The following is an 18600-nucleotide window of genomic DNA, read 5'->3' as shown; positions in this document are numbered from 1 at the left end:
TGTCCCTCAGCTCTTCAGCTCAAGGCTAATGCTCTACCACTTGAGCCACAGTGCCACTTCCAGCTTTTTTCTTATGTGGTGCTGAGGAATCGAACCCAGGGCCTCGAGCACGCAAGGCAAGCACTCTACCACTGAGCCACTTTCCCAGCCCCCAAAGTATAAGTTCTTAAACTTACTCCAAGATTACGGTTTTCACACTTGAGATTCTTTAGATTCTTGGAATCTAAGGCAGACAATTAACTTTAATTGTCTATTAAATATGTATTAATTTTGTGTTTATTAAAAAAAAGTTGTGATAACAAGTTTCCTCAAACTTTTGTGGCAAGGAAACCACAAAATTTAACATGAGATATTCTCATAAGAATTCTTACATGAGAATAGATATATTAAATTGACAAAGAAAAAGCTGGGGTAGTGAATAAAAACCATTTCAAAAACCTGAATTTGCCTGGCTTCTTCTTTCTCTCAATCTGCCTCACAAGCAGTTTTACCCTAGTAACTCCCCTTTGTCTCTTGCCTTGCTTTGCCTTGCCTTGCTACAAGTTGTTTAGCCAAGTGCATTGCTTTACTAGTCTTTTCTCTCTTGTGCTTCTTTCAGACTGCTCTGCACAATACTACAAAGTGTTGTACACAAGAGTCCTGACCATGTGGTTGTGGCACACTATAGCGCCACTTGGTGGCTTTATGTTAAAATGCAGAGTTCAGCATGTTTTATGTTCCTCACTATTTCAATGTCTTATCCTTATATGTCAAATGGCATTATAGTTCCTCTTAATCAGGCAGCATTTGGCTGGCTTCATCTCCTCTCCTTCTAGCTTCTCATTCCTGCTCAGAGGGTATGGTGGTTAAGCGTGATAGCTCTGAAGTTGGATCTCCCATTTAATGTCCTGGCATAAGTATGTTATCTGTGTGCCATTGGACAAGTTACTTTTCTGGTTATGACACAGCTAACAACCTGTTTGAATGGAGCACTCGTCAGTCAGGGTAGATGAAAGTAGTGAACAGATGGTACTGTTTTGTTTCTGCCTCAATTTCTTAATCTGTGACATAGCAATTGTCAGCTTAGTTTTAGTGTGAAGATTAAATCTAGCAGTGCACTGGTGGCTCACACCTGCAATCCTATCTATTCAGGAGGCTGAGATCTGAGGATTGAGGTTCAAAGCCAGCCTGGGCAAGAAAGTCCATGAGACAAGTGGTACTGTGGCTTAAGTGGTAGAGTACTCGCCTTGAGCTGAAGAGTGCAGGGATAACGCCCAAGCCCAGAGTTCAAGCCCCACAACTGACCAAAAAAAAAAAGAAGAAGAAGAAGTTTTAGTGGCGCTGTGGCTCAAGTGGTAGAGTGCTTACCTTGAGCTGAAGAGCTGAGGGACAGCGCCCAGGCCCAGAGTTCAGGCCCCACAACTGACAAAAAAGAAAGAAAGAAAAGAAAAGGAAGTCCATGAGACTCATCTCCAGTTAATCACCAGAAAATGGGAAGTGTCTCTATGGTTCAAAGTGGTAAAGTGCTATCCTTGAGCAAAAGAGCACTCAGACCAAGCCCCACGGCAGAAAAACAAAAACAAAAAGCAGAACAACCACCAAGAAAACCTGCTTTAATGTGACCTTCCAGATTCCTCACTTTTATTTGCCAGGACACTCTTCTTTTGTACAGTCTTTTTTTTCTATCCTACCAAATATTCTTTTGTATTGTTATTTATCTTTCCTTGTCATATTTTACCATTATTCTCTAAGCCATTTTGTACCAGGGCTTTGCTATTTATTCCTATATGATAAGTACCTTGCACTTCCTAATATTTTTGAACCAATAAAAAGGCTGCAAAGACTTACCAAATGCATGATTTTGTTTGTAGTAAACATTTTTGAAATTGTCAGGGAAGAGTCAATTATACTGTTTTGCATTTGTACTATTTTGCATCTTTTCTATAAGCTTGAAATTTTTTCAAAGTAAAGTTTATAAAATTTGTTTTGTCATAATATATGCTGTTAAAAGTTTTTAACAATGTAAGATTATCAGTTAAATGTTCCACATTCCTGTGGTCGCAAACTTTAGAATGTATTTCAGTTACTAGCTTTACTCTTCTGCAGAGAGGGGATGTGGAGAGAGAAAAAAAAATCAGTGATAGTAGGTGTGTTTATAGCACTTTTTGGGGGGGAGGTCGGTTGTGGGGCTTGAACTTAAGGCCTGGGCATTGTCCCTGAGCTTTTTTTTACTCAAGGCTAGTGTCTACCACTTTGAGCCACTGCTCAAACTTCCAGGTTTTAGGTGCTTAATTGGAGATAAGAATCTCATTAAAAAAAAAAAGTTGAGGATTCTCAGATCTCAGCCTCCACTCTGAGTAGCTAGGATTACAGGATGAGCCACTAGCACCCAGCCATTTAAGCCGTTTTATAAGAGAAACAAAATGTGGGTTTTTTCAGGAAATAGAAATAAGAGATTTGTGTGAGCAGCCATCACCTGGCTCATAATAGTTTTAAGTGTGTAACTTGAGGCATTTTTTTTCTTGCCTAGGGCCAATATGTCTAGTAGACTTCAACACAGCAGTCTGTCCATGTGGCTCATAACTATCACCACTTGATAGCAATGTAAGTGCAGAATTTGAGGAGATAACAGGAAAAACTAAATCTTTGAATACTACATCCGAATAGTCACTTAGGAATTTTTTTTTCTACTTATTCATCAGGGGTGTTTTATTTCTATTTGGAACAAACTTTTTTTTCTGTAATAGGATGTTTTAATTCATTTTAAGGCTAAGGAAAACATTGGATAATATTAAAGTATAAGACATTGAGGGACAATGATGGAATGGGTGACATTGATAAAAATCATTGTACTCACTCTGACATGTTGAATGGAAACCCCTTTGTACAACTACGAAAAGATAATTTTAAACATTTAATTTATATATAAGTAAAAGTTAAATACTAACTTCCATAGATGAAAACTTAGAAGATATTGGCAATATGAAAAATACACAAATGTGAAAACAAAAGAGGTGATGAATACTCTATAATTAGCGAGTTAGAATTCAATAGACATGTCTTGAACTCAGTGCCAACATTGAGGTTATATGCTTTTGTCAAAACATAGGGTACATATAAAATTCCAAAAAGCAAATCAAGTAGAAAAATACATCTCACTACTACAAGCAGTATAACAAAATGTTAATAATATTAGTAAAAACCAATGAAGGGATCATTGAGTAGTAAAATAGTGATATGATCTCTGGTCTTTGCAGACAGATAGGCCAGGGATTGGGTTATAATCCCATTGCAGATTTCACTGTGTTCCCCTGCCAATGTATTGAACATCATGAACCTTGGATCCCTTACCTAGAAATGTAACTATACTTTGCAAATTTGTCATGAAGGTTATCACAAATTTTGTAAAGAAAATAAGAGTTAAAAAGTAAAAACTGAGTCACTTGGTATGATCTTGCACATAAATTTTAAATTATAAATTTGAGTGACAAAAGGGGAAAGATGTTGGTAATAATAGATATATATATATTAATGAAAGATCCAATATCCATTTTGTACATTTACTTGAATTATTTCTGTACTGCTACAATATTCTATGTTCACTTTAATGTAGTTTTAAAATACTAAGAATGAACTCAAGTATTAATTGATGTTCAGAACATTTTAGCTATAACACTCCTGGCTGATGGTAAGTACATTATCAATCTCATAGGAGTCTAGTTCTGTAATATATTTGATTATTATGACGATAGAAATCCTTTTCCTGGGGGCTGAGAAAGTGACTCAGTGGTAGAGTGCTTGCCTTGTATGCATGAGGCCCTGGGTTCGATTCCTCATCATCACATAAGCAGGAAAAGCTGAAAATGGTTCTGTGGCTCAAGTGTAGAGCACTAGCCTTGAGCTGAAGAGCTGAGCGACAGTGCCCAGAGTTTAGGCCCCACGACAAAAAAAAAAAGTCCTTTTCCTTCCCTTCTTTCCTTCTTTCCTTCTTCCCTTCCTCCCCTCCTCTTCCCTTCCATCCTCTTTCCTCCCCTCCCCTCCTCTCCCCTTCCCTCTCTTGTTCTTTCTCCCCAACCGTACCCTGAGCTTTTTTTGCTCAAGGCTGACACTCCTCCACTTGAGCCACAGTTCTTCTTTTGGCTTTTTAGTGGTTAATTGACTTTCACTGACTTTCCTGCCTAGGCCAGTTTTACATTGTGATCCTCAGATTCCAGCCTCCTGAGTGGCTAGGAGTGAGTGAGTGACCAGTGAGTGCTCAGCTAACTTTTATCTTCCTCTCCTTCTTTCCTTCCTTCCTTCCTTCCTTCCTTCCTTCCTTCCTTCCTTCCTTCCTTCCTTCCTTCCTTCCTTCCTTCCTTCCTTCCTTCCTTCCCTCCCTCCCCTCCTCCCTACCTTTCTTTCTTTGTTTTTCTTTCTCTTTCTACCTTACCTTACCTTACCTTCTTGCTGGGTATCAAACCCAAGGCCTTGTGTATGGTCAGCAAGCATTCTACCACAGTACTATATTCCCAGCTCAGTTATGATGATTTTTGTGTTGTTTCCTTCAGGTGAAATTCCTAAGCAAGTTAAAGTGAAAAAATTGAAGAACCTAAAGACTCTGGATTCTAAACCTGGTACTGACTTAAAGAAAATTAAATATATACTTAGCATAATAGTTAGACTTTTCTGTTTACTTTCTTTTCTTTACTTCTTAGGAGTTTATACTTCTTACAAGCCATATCTAAATCGAGATGAAGAGATCATAAAACAATTACAGAAGGTAATTAATTACTTGTTCATATGGGTAATTTATACTTTCTTTTGTAGGTATGTAATATCTAGTTAGGCATGTTTGCTTTGTGTATCATTATGTGACACAGAGTCTTGTTATTAAATAAAAGCTTCATAAAAATCAAGAAACTGGGGCTGGGAAGGTGGCTCAGTGGTTGAGCGCTTGCCTTGCATGCACGAGGCCCTGGGTTTAATTCCTCAGCACCACATATGCAGAAAAAGCCGGAAGTGGTGCTGTGGCTCAAGTGATAGAGCGCTAGCCTTGAGCTGAAGAGCTGAGCCCCACAACCACAAAAAAAAAAAAAAGGAAACGGAAGTAGCCACAATTGTATGCTTGAATAATGGGGCTACAGCTATAAGTGCATACCACTCATTCTAGAAATTTAGGAGTGACTTAAAAAAATTATATTACATTGTCCAAAAAAAAAAAAGAAGAAGCTGGGTGTCGGTGGCTCACACCTGTAATCCTAGTTACTCAGGAGGCTGAGATCTGAGGATCATGGTTTGAAGCCAGCTGAGGCAAGAAAGTCTGTGAGACTCCAATCTCCAAAAAACAACCAGAAAACCAGAAGTGGGGCTGTGGCTCAAGTGGAAGAATGGTAGCCTTGAGCAGACAAGCTCAGGGACAGCACCCAAGCCCAGAGTTCAAGCCCTGTGGCCAACAAAATAAAAAAAAAAAAAGAAATGTACTCATTACCTGACTTTGTAACTACAGTCATTCTATAACAGCAATTTTTTTTGGGGGGGAAGGGGGTCCGGTCGTGGGGCCTGAACTCTGGGCCTGGGCGCTGTCCCTCAGCTCTTCAGCTCAAGGCTAGCACTCTACCACTTGAGCCACAGCGCCACTACTACAGTTACTCTGTACATCATCACCTCTATAACAATAAAAATGTCTTTCAATAGTATTAATTTAGCAAATGTGAAATAACTGTTGTCTCCTTTGATATTTTAAAGTATGAGATGATTTTCCTAATCTAAAGTCTCTCTCAGAGTTTTCTCTTAAGATTCTGTTTTCCAATTTATTTTTTAAATTGATACACAAAAATGAAAGAGTTACCAGTGAGATACAACATGCTGTTCTGGTATATGGCTATTGTATAGTATAGTGTTTATATCAGGTTAAACATACTTGTCTCTTCATATTATTTCTTTGTTTTTTGTTTTTTGGGTTTTTTTGGGGTCCGGTTGTGGGGCCTGAACTCTGGGCCTGGGCGCTGCCTCTCAGTTCTTCAACTCAAGGCTAGCACTCTACCACTTGAGCCACAGCGCCACTTCCGGCATTTTTTCTTTTTGCTTATGTGGTGCTGGGGAGTCGAACCCAGGGCCTCAGGCATGCAAGGCAAGCGCTCTACCACTGAGCCACCTTCCCAGCCCCGATTTCTTTGTGGTAAAAATATTCAAACTCTTTTCTACTAGTGTTTTTGAGACTGATCTCTGGTCTTTGGCGGCAGATAGGCCAGAGTTTGAATTATAACCCATTGCAAATTGCACTGTGTCCTCTGCCAATGTGTTGAACCTCCTGAACATAATTATTATCTATGGTTTCCAATTGCACAACAGCCCATCAGACATTGTTCTTACCTATCATTTAGTACCTTTTGACCAACTTAAAAAAATTAATATACTTTCTTGTTATTATAGAGGTGATGTACAGAGGGATTAAAATTACCTGAGTCAGATAATGAGTACATTTCCTTTTGTGCAGTGTCTTCTGTTCCTTCACTGTCTCTCCCTTCCATCTCCATCTGTAAGTTGTATAGTTCACTTTCATTAATGTCTAGAGAGCTCCACGGCTGCACTTTTCCACCCCATTTTCCTCAAACTCTGTGTCCTCCTTACCCCCACCCAAAGACATACACGTGAATATTCCATACATAAGTCAAAGAAGACAGTATCATCAAAAACTGAAAACTAACAAATAGTCTTTTGTTTCCATATCTTAGAGTTTGTTTCAGTTTGCATATTATTTTAGATAAATATGAAGAGACACTTAGGCATTGCACCTTTGTGATTCTCTCCTAAGTGTATCCTCTTTTGGTCTCGTTGTGTGTGAGTATCTAGAATCGTGTATATCCCAGTGCATTTTAGATCTAACTTGTGCATATCAGAGAGAACATGTGCTTTTGTCTTTCTTAGCTTGGCTTATCTCATTTAACATGATTTGTTCTAGTTCTGTCCATTTCTCTGACATTATTTCATTCTTTCTCATGGCTGTATAAAATTCCACTGTGTATAGGTACACTTTTTGGATCCACTCATCTATTGTAAGGTATCTGGGCTGTTTCCATTTCTTGGCTAGTGATCAACTGTTTGCATTCCTTTCCCCCCTTCTCTTTCCAGCCTCTGTCTAAAGATTATTTTCACAAGATGTAATAAAATGAACTTTAAATCACATTACTTGAAGAAAGTTTTTTGTTTTTTTTCAGGCAGGAAAAATTTATTTACTGAACTGCTGCCCCTGCCATGCATGGTGGAGAGGCATGGCTGAAAAGGAAAAAAGGGGCGGGGGAGCGACCCACTCCTGGGCCAGGACTTATCTAGGCCAGGGACAGGAAGAGGTGTGGCCAGGTAGGAGAAAGGTGTGGCCACACTGGATCTAGTTGTGACCTCAGGGTTTAGGACCCCCCCCCCAGCAAAATTTTAAGTTTCTAAAAAATGTCAAGTATGAACGCATATCTATATAGTAATTGAACTTGATAATTGTCCATTGTTTTGTATTATCTGACACAGAAGATGGATTCTCCTTGTATTCTTTTTTAAGGGTGTACAACAGAAACGTCCTTCTGAAGCACAAAGTGTTATTCTCCGGCGCTATTTTTTGGAACTGACACAAAGCTTCATCATTCCATTAGTAAGTTAAACACATCTGTGATTAATTTAATATTTTGTTGAGCATATGAATATTTCCCCGGTATTTCTTATCTTTTTTTGATTGGAAATTGAGCACAAGGGCTCACACGTGTGTGGCAAGTTGTTTCACCATTGAGCTGCATTCTCGGCCAGACTTTATCTTTTTTGGTGTTTGTATTTGAGAAGACAGGGTATCCTTGGGAACCCAATCTAGACCTTTAACTTGTGATCCTTCTGCTTCAGCCACATGAATGCTGAGATTATGGTGCCTCCATAATCATTTGTAGTGCTGAGGATTGAACTCAGGTCCTTGTGCTTGCTAGACAAGTACTTGAAAAATTCTGTAGTTTTACCAGTTAGTGTTTAGTGATTTAAAATAGAGCAAGAAACCTGATTCTTTGTTGTGTTAACTGTGTAGCTTTGGAAGTCAGTACCTCTGACCTTCAATTTGCCTATCTGTAATCTGTGACCGATAATACTTTCCCAGAATGCTTTTCAGGTTTATTATAAATCTAAAATGAGATAACTGATACCAATTACTTTTTATTTTGCAAAAATTTATAGTCTTCTATTTTCAGTTTTTTTGTTTTTGTTTTTTGTCTGGTCGTGGGGCCTGAACTCTGGGCCTGGATGCTGTCCCTCAGCTCTTCAGCTCAAGGCTAGCTCTCTACCACTTGAGCCACAGCGCCACTTCCGGTTTTTTTCTTTTTTGCTTATGTGGTGTTGAGGAATCGAACCCAGGGCCTCATGTATGCAAGGCAAGCGCTTTACCACTGAGCCACCTTCCCAGCCCTATTTTTGTTTTTTTTTTTTTTTTTAAGTAGATGCATTTGCTTCAACTAAAGCTGCTTTTCATACAAAACTAAACACAAATGATGAGATTAATCCACAATCCAGAGTAATGAAGAGTAAAAGATACCAGCTAAATGCCTTTCACAATAAACGGTTCATCCAAAATGATTATCGAATAATCAGAAGTTGAAGTCCTTATATTACAAAAGCAAGATAAGTTTGTATATGAACTGTAACATGGAGTTTGCAGCTGCATTTTGGGTTTTTTTTTTTTTTGGTCCGGTTGTGGGGCCTGAACTCTGGGCCTGGGCGCTGTCCCTCAGCTCTTCAGCTCAAGGCTAGCGCTCTACCACTTGAGCCACAGCGCCACTTCCGGCTTTTTTTCTTTTTGCTTATGTGGTGCTGAGGAATTGAACCCAGGGCCTCAGGCATGCAAGGCAAGCGCTCTACCACTGAGCCAATTTCCCAGCCCGGTTTTTTGTTTTTTTTTCTTTTTTGCTGGTCGTGTGACCTGAACTCTGGGCCTGAGTGCTGTCCCTAAGCTCTTGAGCTCAAGGCTAGCGCTCTACCACTTGAGCCACAGCGCCACTTTTTTTTCTGCTTATGTGGTACTGAGGAATTGAACCCAGGACCTCAGGCATGCAAGGCAAGCACTGTAGCACTGAGTCACCTTCCCAGCCCCTGTATTTTAGTTTGTTTATTACTTCATAACTATTAGCATCATTAAATGTAGTCCTCAGGACATACCCTGCATCTGTTTAAATTAGACATAATATTTTCTTCCATTGTGTCAATACAGAGTCACAATATTTTGGACAGGCCTTTGATGTAGTATTTTTTTTGATCAGTACTCAAAGTTTTACACTTGTTACACCACAGTAAGTAACACCTTCATTTGAGCCATACTTCTTATTGAGTAGAAAAACTCCAGATTCAAGTTTTTTACCTATTTATTGTTATAACACAGGTCACTTTTGTGACTCCAAGAGGGGTAACTGGAAAGTAAGCAATCAGTTTTGCAGCAGATACTACGAGTGTCCTGTAATTTAGTTCTTTTTTTTTTTTTTGGGGGGGGGGTCCAGTCGTGGAGCCTGAACTCTGGGCCTAGGTGCTGTCTCTCAGCTCTTCAGCTCAAGGCTAGTGCTCTACCACTTGAGCCAGAGCGCCACTTCCGGCTTTTTCTTCTTTTTGCTTATATGGTGCTGAGGAATCGAACCCAGGGCCTCAAGCATGCAAGGCAAGTGCTCTACCACTGAGCCACCTTCCCAGCCCCCTGTAATTTAGTTCTGATACTGTATCCCTAGAGATAGCTTCACCTCTCACAGGTTGAGGATTCACTTTCCAAGTTTGTTCCTCTCCACTTTATATGCCAGGCACAAGTCCCAGGTTTTATCTGTAGTTTTGACTAAACAGCTACAAGTTGCAGTTCCTTCAACCCTTTGTTGATGTTTAGCTTACTTGAATGGCTTAGAGAACTCAGAAACATTCAACACTAGCTGGCGTATTGTAAAGGATATTACAAAGAAAGGATGAAGAAAATAGAGGCACAGGGCAAGATATAGGGGAAGAATGTAGAGCCTCCCTGCCTTCTCCATGTATGTTGTTCTGTGGGAAACTTGTATGTTTAGCTTTCTATAGACTCTTCAGATCCTGTCTTTTGGACTTTTTTTTCTTTTTTTTTTTTGGTCATAGGGCTTGAACTCTGGGCCTGAGTGCTGTCCCTTAGCTCTTCAGCTCAAGGCTTGTACTCTATCACTTGAGCCACAGTGCCATTTCAGGTTTTCTGGCGGTTTATTGGAGAAAAGAGTCTCATGATCTTTCCTGCCTAGGCTGGCTCTTAACTGCAATCCTCAGACCTCAGCCTCCTGAGTAGCTAGCTGTAATCAGGCATGAGCCACCAGTGCTCAGCTGTCTTTTGGATTTTTATGGAGACTTCATTACATATGTTTGACTGAAGCATGGATAACTAACTGTGTCAAATGTCATTAGAAAAAAAGAATATGTATGATCCGGTGCTGTCAAGACTCAGTGGAGAAAGTAAGATCTATTTGTTCCTTGTTTGAAGGTATGGAGTAAAGTTCTTATGTGAGGGTCTTATCTTCTGTCAGACAAAGTAGAAGAGGATTGTTTTATTAGACCAACAACTCACAGGTAGAGACAGGGGAAGATTAGAGTTTCTATGATCCTATCTTGGGAGAAGAGAAATTCTAGTTTTTGTGGTCTTGGGGAAGGATTTATGAGCTAAGAACTGTCGCTGAAGGCCCAAAGATACATATCAAAATATCACGGTTGAAAATCTATTTTATTAAAGTTTTTAAGATATCTGAGTAAGAAAGTAAAGTTAGGAGTAACTTTCATTAACATTTTGGTTTTCTTTTCTTAAATGGTTTTAGGAAAGGTATGTGGCAAGCTTGATGCCTCTACAGAAGAGTATTTCTCCATGGAAGGTAAAAAATTTAAATACTTAGGTAATATTAATAATCATATAATAATATTTAAATAATTTCTTTTTTGTGTTCTGTTAAGTAATACTATCTTCTTTTAATATATCCATTCCTTATTTCTTTTTTTAAAAACAATAACAGTTGTTATCATTTATCGAGTATTCTGAACTAGGAATTTAAAAAATTTGTTGTTATAAAGGTGATGTACAGATGTCATTCCTAATTTCTAATTATGTTTTGTTTTCTAGAGTCCCCCTCAATTAAGACAGTTCCTTCCAGAAGAATTTATGAAGACACTTGAGAAAACAGGACCTCAGCTAACTTCTAGAATAAAAGGAGATTGGATTGGACTTTACCGGTTAGTCTCTTTTATCCCCATCTGTGGAGCTTTACTTAAAAAGAAAATGAAATGAGTGACTCGACATACGCTTAGATTGATTATTTATTTATTTATTTATACTATTGGATTTTGAACTCAGAGTCTTGTGCTTGCTAGGCAGATGCTCTACTGCTGAGCCATACTTTCAATCTTTTTTGCTCTGTTTTTGTTTGTTTTTTGGTGATACTGGGTTTGGACTTAAGGCCTTATGCTTGTTTTGCTTGCTAGCCTAACTGATACTCTACCACTTGAGCCATCTCCTGCCCAGCTTTTTTACAGGTTTTCTTAGAGAGGAAGTCTTTTGGACTTCCTTCCTGGATTTCAACCAAGGTCTTTTGGATCTCAGCCTCCTGAGTAGCTAGGGTTATATACATGAGCCACTTTTCATACTTCCAGTCAATATTTCCCTTTTTGCCCAGTCTGCACCAGAATTGCTATCTGCCTATTCTGTGCTTCTCAGTGATCTAGATGACAGATATGTATCACAATGCCCAGCTTCTTCCAGTGAGATGAAGTTTTAAGAACTTTTGTTTCTACAATGACCTAGGTCCTCCTGATCTCAGCCACTTACATAGCTGAGATCTAGTGGCATGTATCACCATACTCAGCTAATGGTTGAAAAAAGGTCTTGCATGAATGCCTGGGATGACTTTGGGCTGTGATCCTCCCAATCTCAGCCTCCTAAGTAGCAACTATTATAGATGTGAGGCACCAGTCCTTGGTTTAAATTTAGAAACTTAAAAAAGTAGCTGGGTGCCGGTGGCTCACACCTGTAATCCTAGCTACTCGGGAGGCTGAGGTCTGAGGATTGTGGTTCAAAGCCAGCCAGGGCAGGAAAGTCCGGGCAAGAAAGTCTTGGCAGGAAAGTCCGTGAGACTCTTATCTCCAATAAACCACTAGAAAACCAGAAGTGGTGCTGGCTTAAGCGGTAGAGCACTTGCCTTGAGCTGAGGATCTGAGGGACAGTGCTCAAGCCCAGAGTTCAAGCCCCACGACCGACCGAAAAAAAAAAAAAAGAAAATTAAAAAAGTCTACTATCTGACATGATTTTTATGGTCTATAAGAAAAATATTGAGGAGAGGAAAGAAATGATAGTGAATCTTTGCTTTTCTGAACTTTATTTTTTGTAGGCATTTTCTAAAGTCTCCAAATTTTGATGGCTGGTTCAAGACCCGGAGGAAAGAAATGACCCAAAAATTGGAAGCACTCCATCTAGAAGCTCTTTGTGAAGAGGTTAGAAAACAGTGTGTTGGTGTGATTGCTAACTAGTAGTGACAATAATAATATTCTTAGAGGTTTAAAACATGCTGGCCGCTGGTGATTCATGCCTGTAATCCTAGCTACTCAGAAGGCTGAGATCACAGTTCAGTGCCAGCCAGGGCAGGAAATACCATGAGCCTCTTTTCTCCAATACACCACCAGAAAACCAGAAGTGGCGCTGTTGCTCAAGCGGTAGAGTGCTAGCCTTGAGCTAAAGAGCTGAGGGACAGCACCCAGGCCCAGAGTTCAAGCCCCATGACTGACAAAACAACAACAACAAAAAAAACCAGTACCTTGCATCTACTATAAATGGTAATCATAGTTAACTTTTCAAGATCTTGTGCTATATAACTACTCAGGGACTACAGAGCCTCTTTATGTGGTGACTCCTTTATGATCTTCACAATAATTCATTGAGGTAGGTATGTTATGACTTGCATTGTGTACCACCTGTCACTTAGAAGTTAAGTGAACTTGCCAGAGTTTACCTCACACCAAGTAGAAGAGCTGGCAGTGCTGTTCTTGCATTCGTCAACAAGTGCTAATTATGTACCTCTCTTTCCAGTTTTTCATTCAATGACCTCAGATTGGTAGGTGAATAGGAATATTATACTGCAGAAAGTGAAAAATAGATCAGGTCCTTCTTTCCCTGAAGAGTTGAAAATATGTACCAGTAAATATTTACCAGTATATTCTGGAGTCAAGATTTAAATTGCTGCAGTCTCAACTTCAGCAGGTGTGACTTATTTACTTCTTCGAGTTAGTGTTAACAATCTTCTCATGTGCCTACTGTATTTAATTTTTTATCTGTAATATCACCAGCTTATTTTCAATTAAACTACTTGTGAAAGCATAGAGCATATTCTTATTTACATTGTATTTAGCTTTAAATGTTAAAGTGGAATAGACTCATTATTATCTTCCTAATCATAAACTCCCAGTGGTTGTGCTTTTGAGAAAATAATACGATAAAGAAACCAGAAAGAAGGCTAAGAAGAGCTTATTTGAAGATACAAAGTAGCACATTTATATTATGTTACTCGATTTCTTAGCTGGCATTCCTTATAAATTACTCACTACCATAGAGGACTGCAGTTTTTCTTTTTTCTTGCTTGTCCTTAAAGGTCCACCTCAGAAAGGAACTTTCTATATTTTGTTTTACTTCCAAATACTAGACAGTACTGGATCATGTCTAAAATTGCTTAATTAATGACTTGTAGATCTTCATGACAATTATTCTTATACTGTACTACTGTGTCTGAGTATGTCTTCTTCCTTTCCATTAGCCTTGCCTGTTGAGATAGAGAGATTTGAATATCATTTTGAGTACATATTGATTTGGGATTTGCTTATTGTTCTAGGACCTACTTCTCTGGATCCAGAAACACACAGAAGTAGAAACAGTAGACCTTGTATTGAAGCTGAAAAATAAGCTGGTATGTAATTAAAGCAATTGAAGATTAAATTGAGGGCTGGGAATATGGTTTAGTGGTAGAGTGCTTGCCTAGCATTCATGAAGCCCTGGGTTCAATTCCTCAGTACCACATAAACAGAAAAAGCCAGAAGTGGGACACAGTAGGTCAAGTGGTAGGATGCTAGCCTTGAGCAAAAAGAAGCTCAGGGACAGTGCCTAGGCCCTGAGTTCAAGCCCCAGGACTAAATTGAGAGGTAGTAACATGAATCAAGTGGTAGAACATCTGCCTAAAAAGTGGAAAGCCCTAAGCTCAATCCCTAGTACCTCAAAAAAAAAAAAAAAAGGTTGAATCGACTCCTGTGGAGATATTTTCTTCTTATTTGAGCTGATAATGTATTGTGTATGTCACAGAAGTAACTTGATTTTTCCTTCTTTTTTTCTTTTTTTTTGGTGCCGGTACTGGGGGGCTTGATGATCTCATGGCCTGGGTGCTGCTGTCACTTGGCTTGTTTTTGCTCAGTGCTAGTGTTTTACCATTTGAGCTTCAACTCCACTTCCGGCTTTTGGCGATTAGTTGGAGATGAGAGTCTCATGGATTTTTCTGCCTTGGCTGGCTTTGAACGTCACTTTTCAGATATAAGCCTTCTGAGTCTCTAGAATTACAGGTGTCAGCCACTGGTGCTGGCAAAACCTTTAGGATTTTAAATAAGACTTGTAAGCCAAGACTTGTAAGGGGCGTTTGTTGCTTATGCCTGCTTTTGCAGCTGCCCAGATCCCAAGGACCTTGACACAGCTAGTATCACAAAGCTAATCTGCTTTGGTCCAGGGAGCTGAATGGCTTGCTTTCTGAGGCCCTTGTTTTGCTTGGTTGTTCACATGGGTGACAGCAACACTTAGACCTTTGGAAATATGGCAGTAGGGTTCCAATAGCATCCAGCAATTGATCTTCTCTCTTGGTTAGAAATAACTGTGTGTGTGTGTGTGTGTGTGTGTGTGTGTGTGTACACACGTGCACACGTGCCAGTGCTAAGTCTTGAATTCAGGGCCTGGGCACCGTCCCTGAACTTTTTTGCTTACAGCTAACACTCCAGCACTTGAGCCACAGATACAATTCTCAGACTTTTCCTGCTCTGGCTGGCTTTGAGCATGGTCTCCTTAGATCTAAGCCTACTGAGTAGTTAGCATTACAGATGTGAGCCACCGACCCCTGGCAGAAGTAATTCTTTTTTTTTTTTGGTCAGTCATGGGGCTTGAACTCTGGGTTTGGGCGCTGTCCCTCAGCTCTTCAGTTCAAGGCTAGAACTCTACCACTTGAGCCACAGCACCACTTCTGGCTTTCTGGTGGTTTATTGGAGATAAGAATCTCATGGACTTTCCTGCCTGGGCTGGCTTTGAACCATGATCCTCAGATCTCAACCTCCTGAATAGCTAGGATTACAGGTGTGAGCCACCAGCACCTGGCAGAAGTAATTTTTCAAATGAGAGGACTTCAGATTGGTCAGTTGATGGCAGACCAAATTAAAAATATTTGATCATTCACAGAGATCATGATGATAACATATTATTTAAAAATATTTACAGGGCTGGGAAGGTGGCTCAGTGGTAGAGCGCTTGCCTTGCATGCATGAGGCCCTGGGTTCGATTCCTCAGCACCACATAAGCAAAAAGAAAAAAGCCGGAAGTGGCGCTGTGGCTCAAGTGGTAGAGCGCTAGCCTTGAGCTGAAGAGCTGAGGGGCAGCACCCAGGCCCAGAGTTCAGGCCCCACCACTGGACCCAAAAATAAATAAATAAATAAAAATAAAAATATTTACATGGCCAGGCACAATGATTCATGTCTATAATCTTGGCTACTCAAGAAGGTTTGTACTTCTGTGTGTTTCTGGCTACTCAAGAGATATGAGAACTGAAATTCAAAGCTACCCTGGGAAGGAAAACGATGTGAGACTCTTATTTCCAGTTAACCACCAAAAAGCTAGAGTGGAACTGTGGCTCAAAAAAGCTAAGGGACAATGCCCAGGCCCTAAGTTCAAGTTACAAATAACACCAAAAACAATTGTTTTACATAGAGTCTAATTAAGTCTCCAAAAATACTGTCATGGTCAGTATAATAAAGTAGGCCTGTTATCCATGAATTTATAGAGAAGCCTTTTGCTGAGTTCAGCAGTGTATTATTTAAATGGCACATTATTATTTGTTTTTTTAGTTATGTAAATTCTAAGACTGAAAGTTTCTAAGTTGTCAGACCATTAAAAATGTTTACACATAGAGACTATAATTATTACTACAGACTCATTTAAATGCTGCCAATTGTTCTTTGTGTAGTTACAGGCTGACCGAGAACATTTACCTGTGAAACCTGACACTGTGGAAAAGTTACGGACACACATAGATGCAATTATTTTAGCTTTGCCAGAGGATCTGCAAGGCATACTGCTCAAAACTGGCATGACATGATAGTTACCAGAATTTTGCGGCCAAAAAGGAATGTGCACCAGGAAGCATACTGACATTTCAACTACACGCACAAGGGCAGCAGAGTGGAAAATAGCCGTGAATGCTAGACACAGGGTGGAAAGACTGTGTTGTATAAACAGACCTTTTTAGTGCATTATTTTTAAATATGGATATCTGTGGTGGTTTGCTTTAATACTGAAGCACCGAAAGGCATTTCTATATTTTTAATCATGTTCTAAAGTGCTCTTAATAGAGACCTGTGGGGCCATCAGTATAAGTGATTCCAAACTGCAGTGCTGGCATTGCAGGTATTTTTTTTAAACTGGTGCTGCTTTGCCCAATCATGTTGAAACTCAGGGGGATTTAAAAATAACATTCACACTGGCTATCTTCTTAAGAAGGAAAAGACGGAACTGTCCAACTATAGTTACAAGTAATTGATGCTCGTGTAGTGCCTTCTGTTGTCCTATATATTTCACAAAGGCCAGCTGCTAGTCTTGAAGCTTTTTCTTGGCTTATGATTTGTAATTTTATACGACATTTGGTTCAGGAATCATTGCTTTAAAATACTTTTCTTGCCCCCTTCATTGTGTCTATTAGTTGAAATGGTGGGTTTTAAAAAAAAATTGTCATTTAGAATTTTCATCTCACTGCTTACCATTTTCAAAATTTAGTCTTACTAGCTTCACCAAGGGCAAGAAGGCATCAAGTATTAATTACAGAAGAGTTCATTTTCTTTTACTCTTTATTAATTGGGCCTATGTAAATTACATAAGTAGTTTTTTAAAACACATCCTAATTATGAACTTCATAATTAGCTACTTCTTAAAAACGGGATTATTCTTCAAAGGCATCCATAAGCTTTTTAAGTGATAGTTATTTGAGTGGTTTTATAAGATTAATATTCAGCATTATTTGTTACTTAGTATAACTTTCCCTAAATAAATGTTTCTCAGAACACTTTCGCTAATGTTTGACGTGGAAACTTTTACCTGAATCACTGTTATAATTGTTGTTTTTTTTAATAATTGTTGACATTTATTTTTTTAAATAAGTTTTTTTATTGTGAAAATACTGTACAGAGGGGTTACAATCACATGAGCAAGGTAATGAGTACATTTCTTATCAAGCATTGTTGCCTCCTCCTTTGTTTTTCCCCTACCATCCCTTGACACTTATTTTTATTTTGTTTATACTACCTTGCCAAAAATAGAAGATGTTACTTGGTATAGAAAGAGTATTTGGCTTGTGTTTGAATGGGAGTGTCTTGCAGAAGCCACTATTTAAAATAGGCACATACAGTGTAGCACATATGCAAATAGCTGTGTCTTAAAAACAACCTCTAAACAGCCAAATTTAGTTCTATGTATTTGTAAAAGGAATAGCTTCAGAAACTCTCGTTCTCTGTTGGTGTAAGTCTCTAAGGGCATTCAAACCCAATATAAGCTCCTTGTGTTTGTAACTGTGGTCTAATACCCAAGTGGGCCCCTTTCTCTGGATACTGTCCCTTGCAACATACCTCTAAGTCATAGAAAGAATGTGGCTTTTGGAAGAGATCAATTTGCCTTGGATCATATGGGTGATTTTGTGAAGCAACAGTTGACCTTTCAGAAGAGGGCAACTTCTTTTATATACTCAAGTATTTCATAACTTCCTGGGAAACTTTATTTAGGTAAAAATGGTCATGTTATTATTTTTCAAAAAGGTGTATTTTAATAATCTCACAATTTATATACAGTCTGTGACCTGAATTTGAAAGTTGTTAGTGTCATATCAAGCATCTTTTAAATTATGCCACTACAGGATGTATCATTTCAAGTTTATTTTGCACAGCTAAGGAGTAGCAAAAGATGCCAATTAGCATGTTATCATGCTAATATTTACTGTATTAAACTGAAACTTAACACATGTTGAAAACCATACCATACTCAATTTAACTCTTAATTTCAAATTATGTACTTGTAAGAATAACTGGGAAAGACTGACTGGTAACTTAATTTTTTGTACGATTTTCAGAATTGTCTTTTTTTTTTTTTTTAGAAAAATTCATTAATATCTAAACCCTGCCATTTAATGTGTTATCTCCACCAGCATCAAAAGGAATCACTGCTTTAGGGTGTTATGTAATGCCTAGTGCCTTCTATTTACAGTGAAAAAGAGATTTTTGGGGAGGCATTTATGGTCATTACTAAAAAAATGAATTAAAGACCTTGGATTTTAAAATACTTGGATATCTTGTGTTATTTCAGAGTGAGTT

At 38.8% G+C, this 18600-nt stretch overlaps 1 protein-coding gene across 1 annotated transcript in view; it reads left to right on the top strand.

The window, feature by feature from the left end:
* The window catches only part of Dennd6a (DENN domain containing 6A), a 55412-nt gene extending 38051 nt beyond the window's left edge, over positions 1 to 17361 (top strand). Inside the window, exons 13-20 of the mRNA XM_042680250.1 lie at positions 4527 to 4592; positions 4674 to 4738; positions 7511 to 7600; positions 10785 to 10838; positions 11084 to 11193; positions 12345 to 12447; positions 13836 to 13910; positions 16212 to 17361. Coding sequence (XP_042536184.1) covers positions 4527 to 4592; positions 4674 to 4738; positions 7511 to 7600; positions 10785 to 10838; positions 11084 to 11193; positions 12345 to 12447; positions 13836 to 13910; positions 16212 to 16343 — 695 coding nt within the window. The 3' untranslated portion in view covers positions 16344 to 17361. The remainder of the gene's footprint in view (positions 1 to 4526; positions 4593 to 4673; positions 4739 to 7510; positions 7601 to 10784; positions 10839 to 11083; positions 11194 to 12344; positions 12448 to 13835; positions 13911 to 16211) is intronic.
* The last annotated feature ends 1239 nt before the right edge of the window (positions 17362 to 18600 follow it).

This window comes from Dipodomys spectabilis, unplaced genomic scaffold (genome assembly GCF_019054845.1).
Source record: "Dipodomys spectabilis isolate Male_0828 unplaced genomic scaffold, ASM1905484v1 ptg000054l, whole genome shotgun sequence".
Taxonomy (NCBI): Eukaryota; Metazoa; Chordata; class Mammalia; order Rodentia; family Heteromyidae; genus Dipodomys; species Dipodomys spectabilis.
Note: the sequence above shows the minus strand (reverse complement) of the source record. Positions and strands in the feature narration are given on the sequence as shown.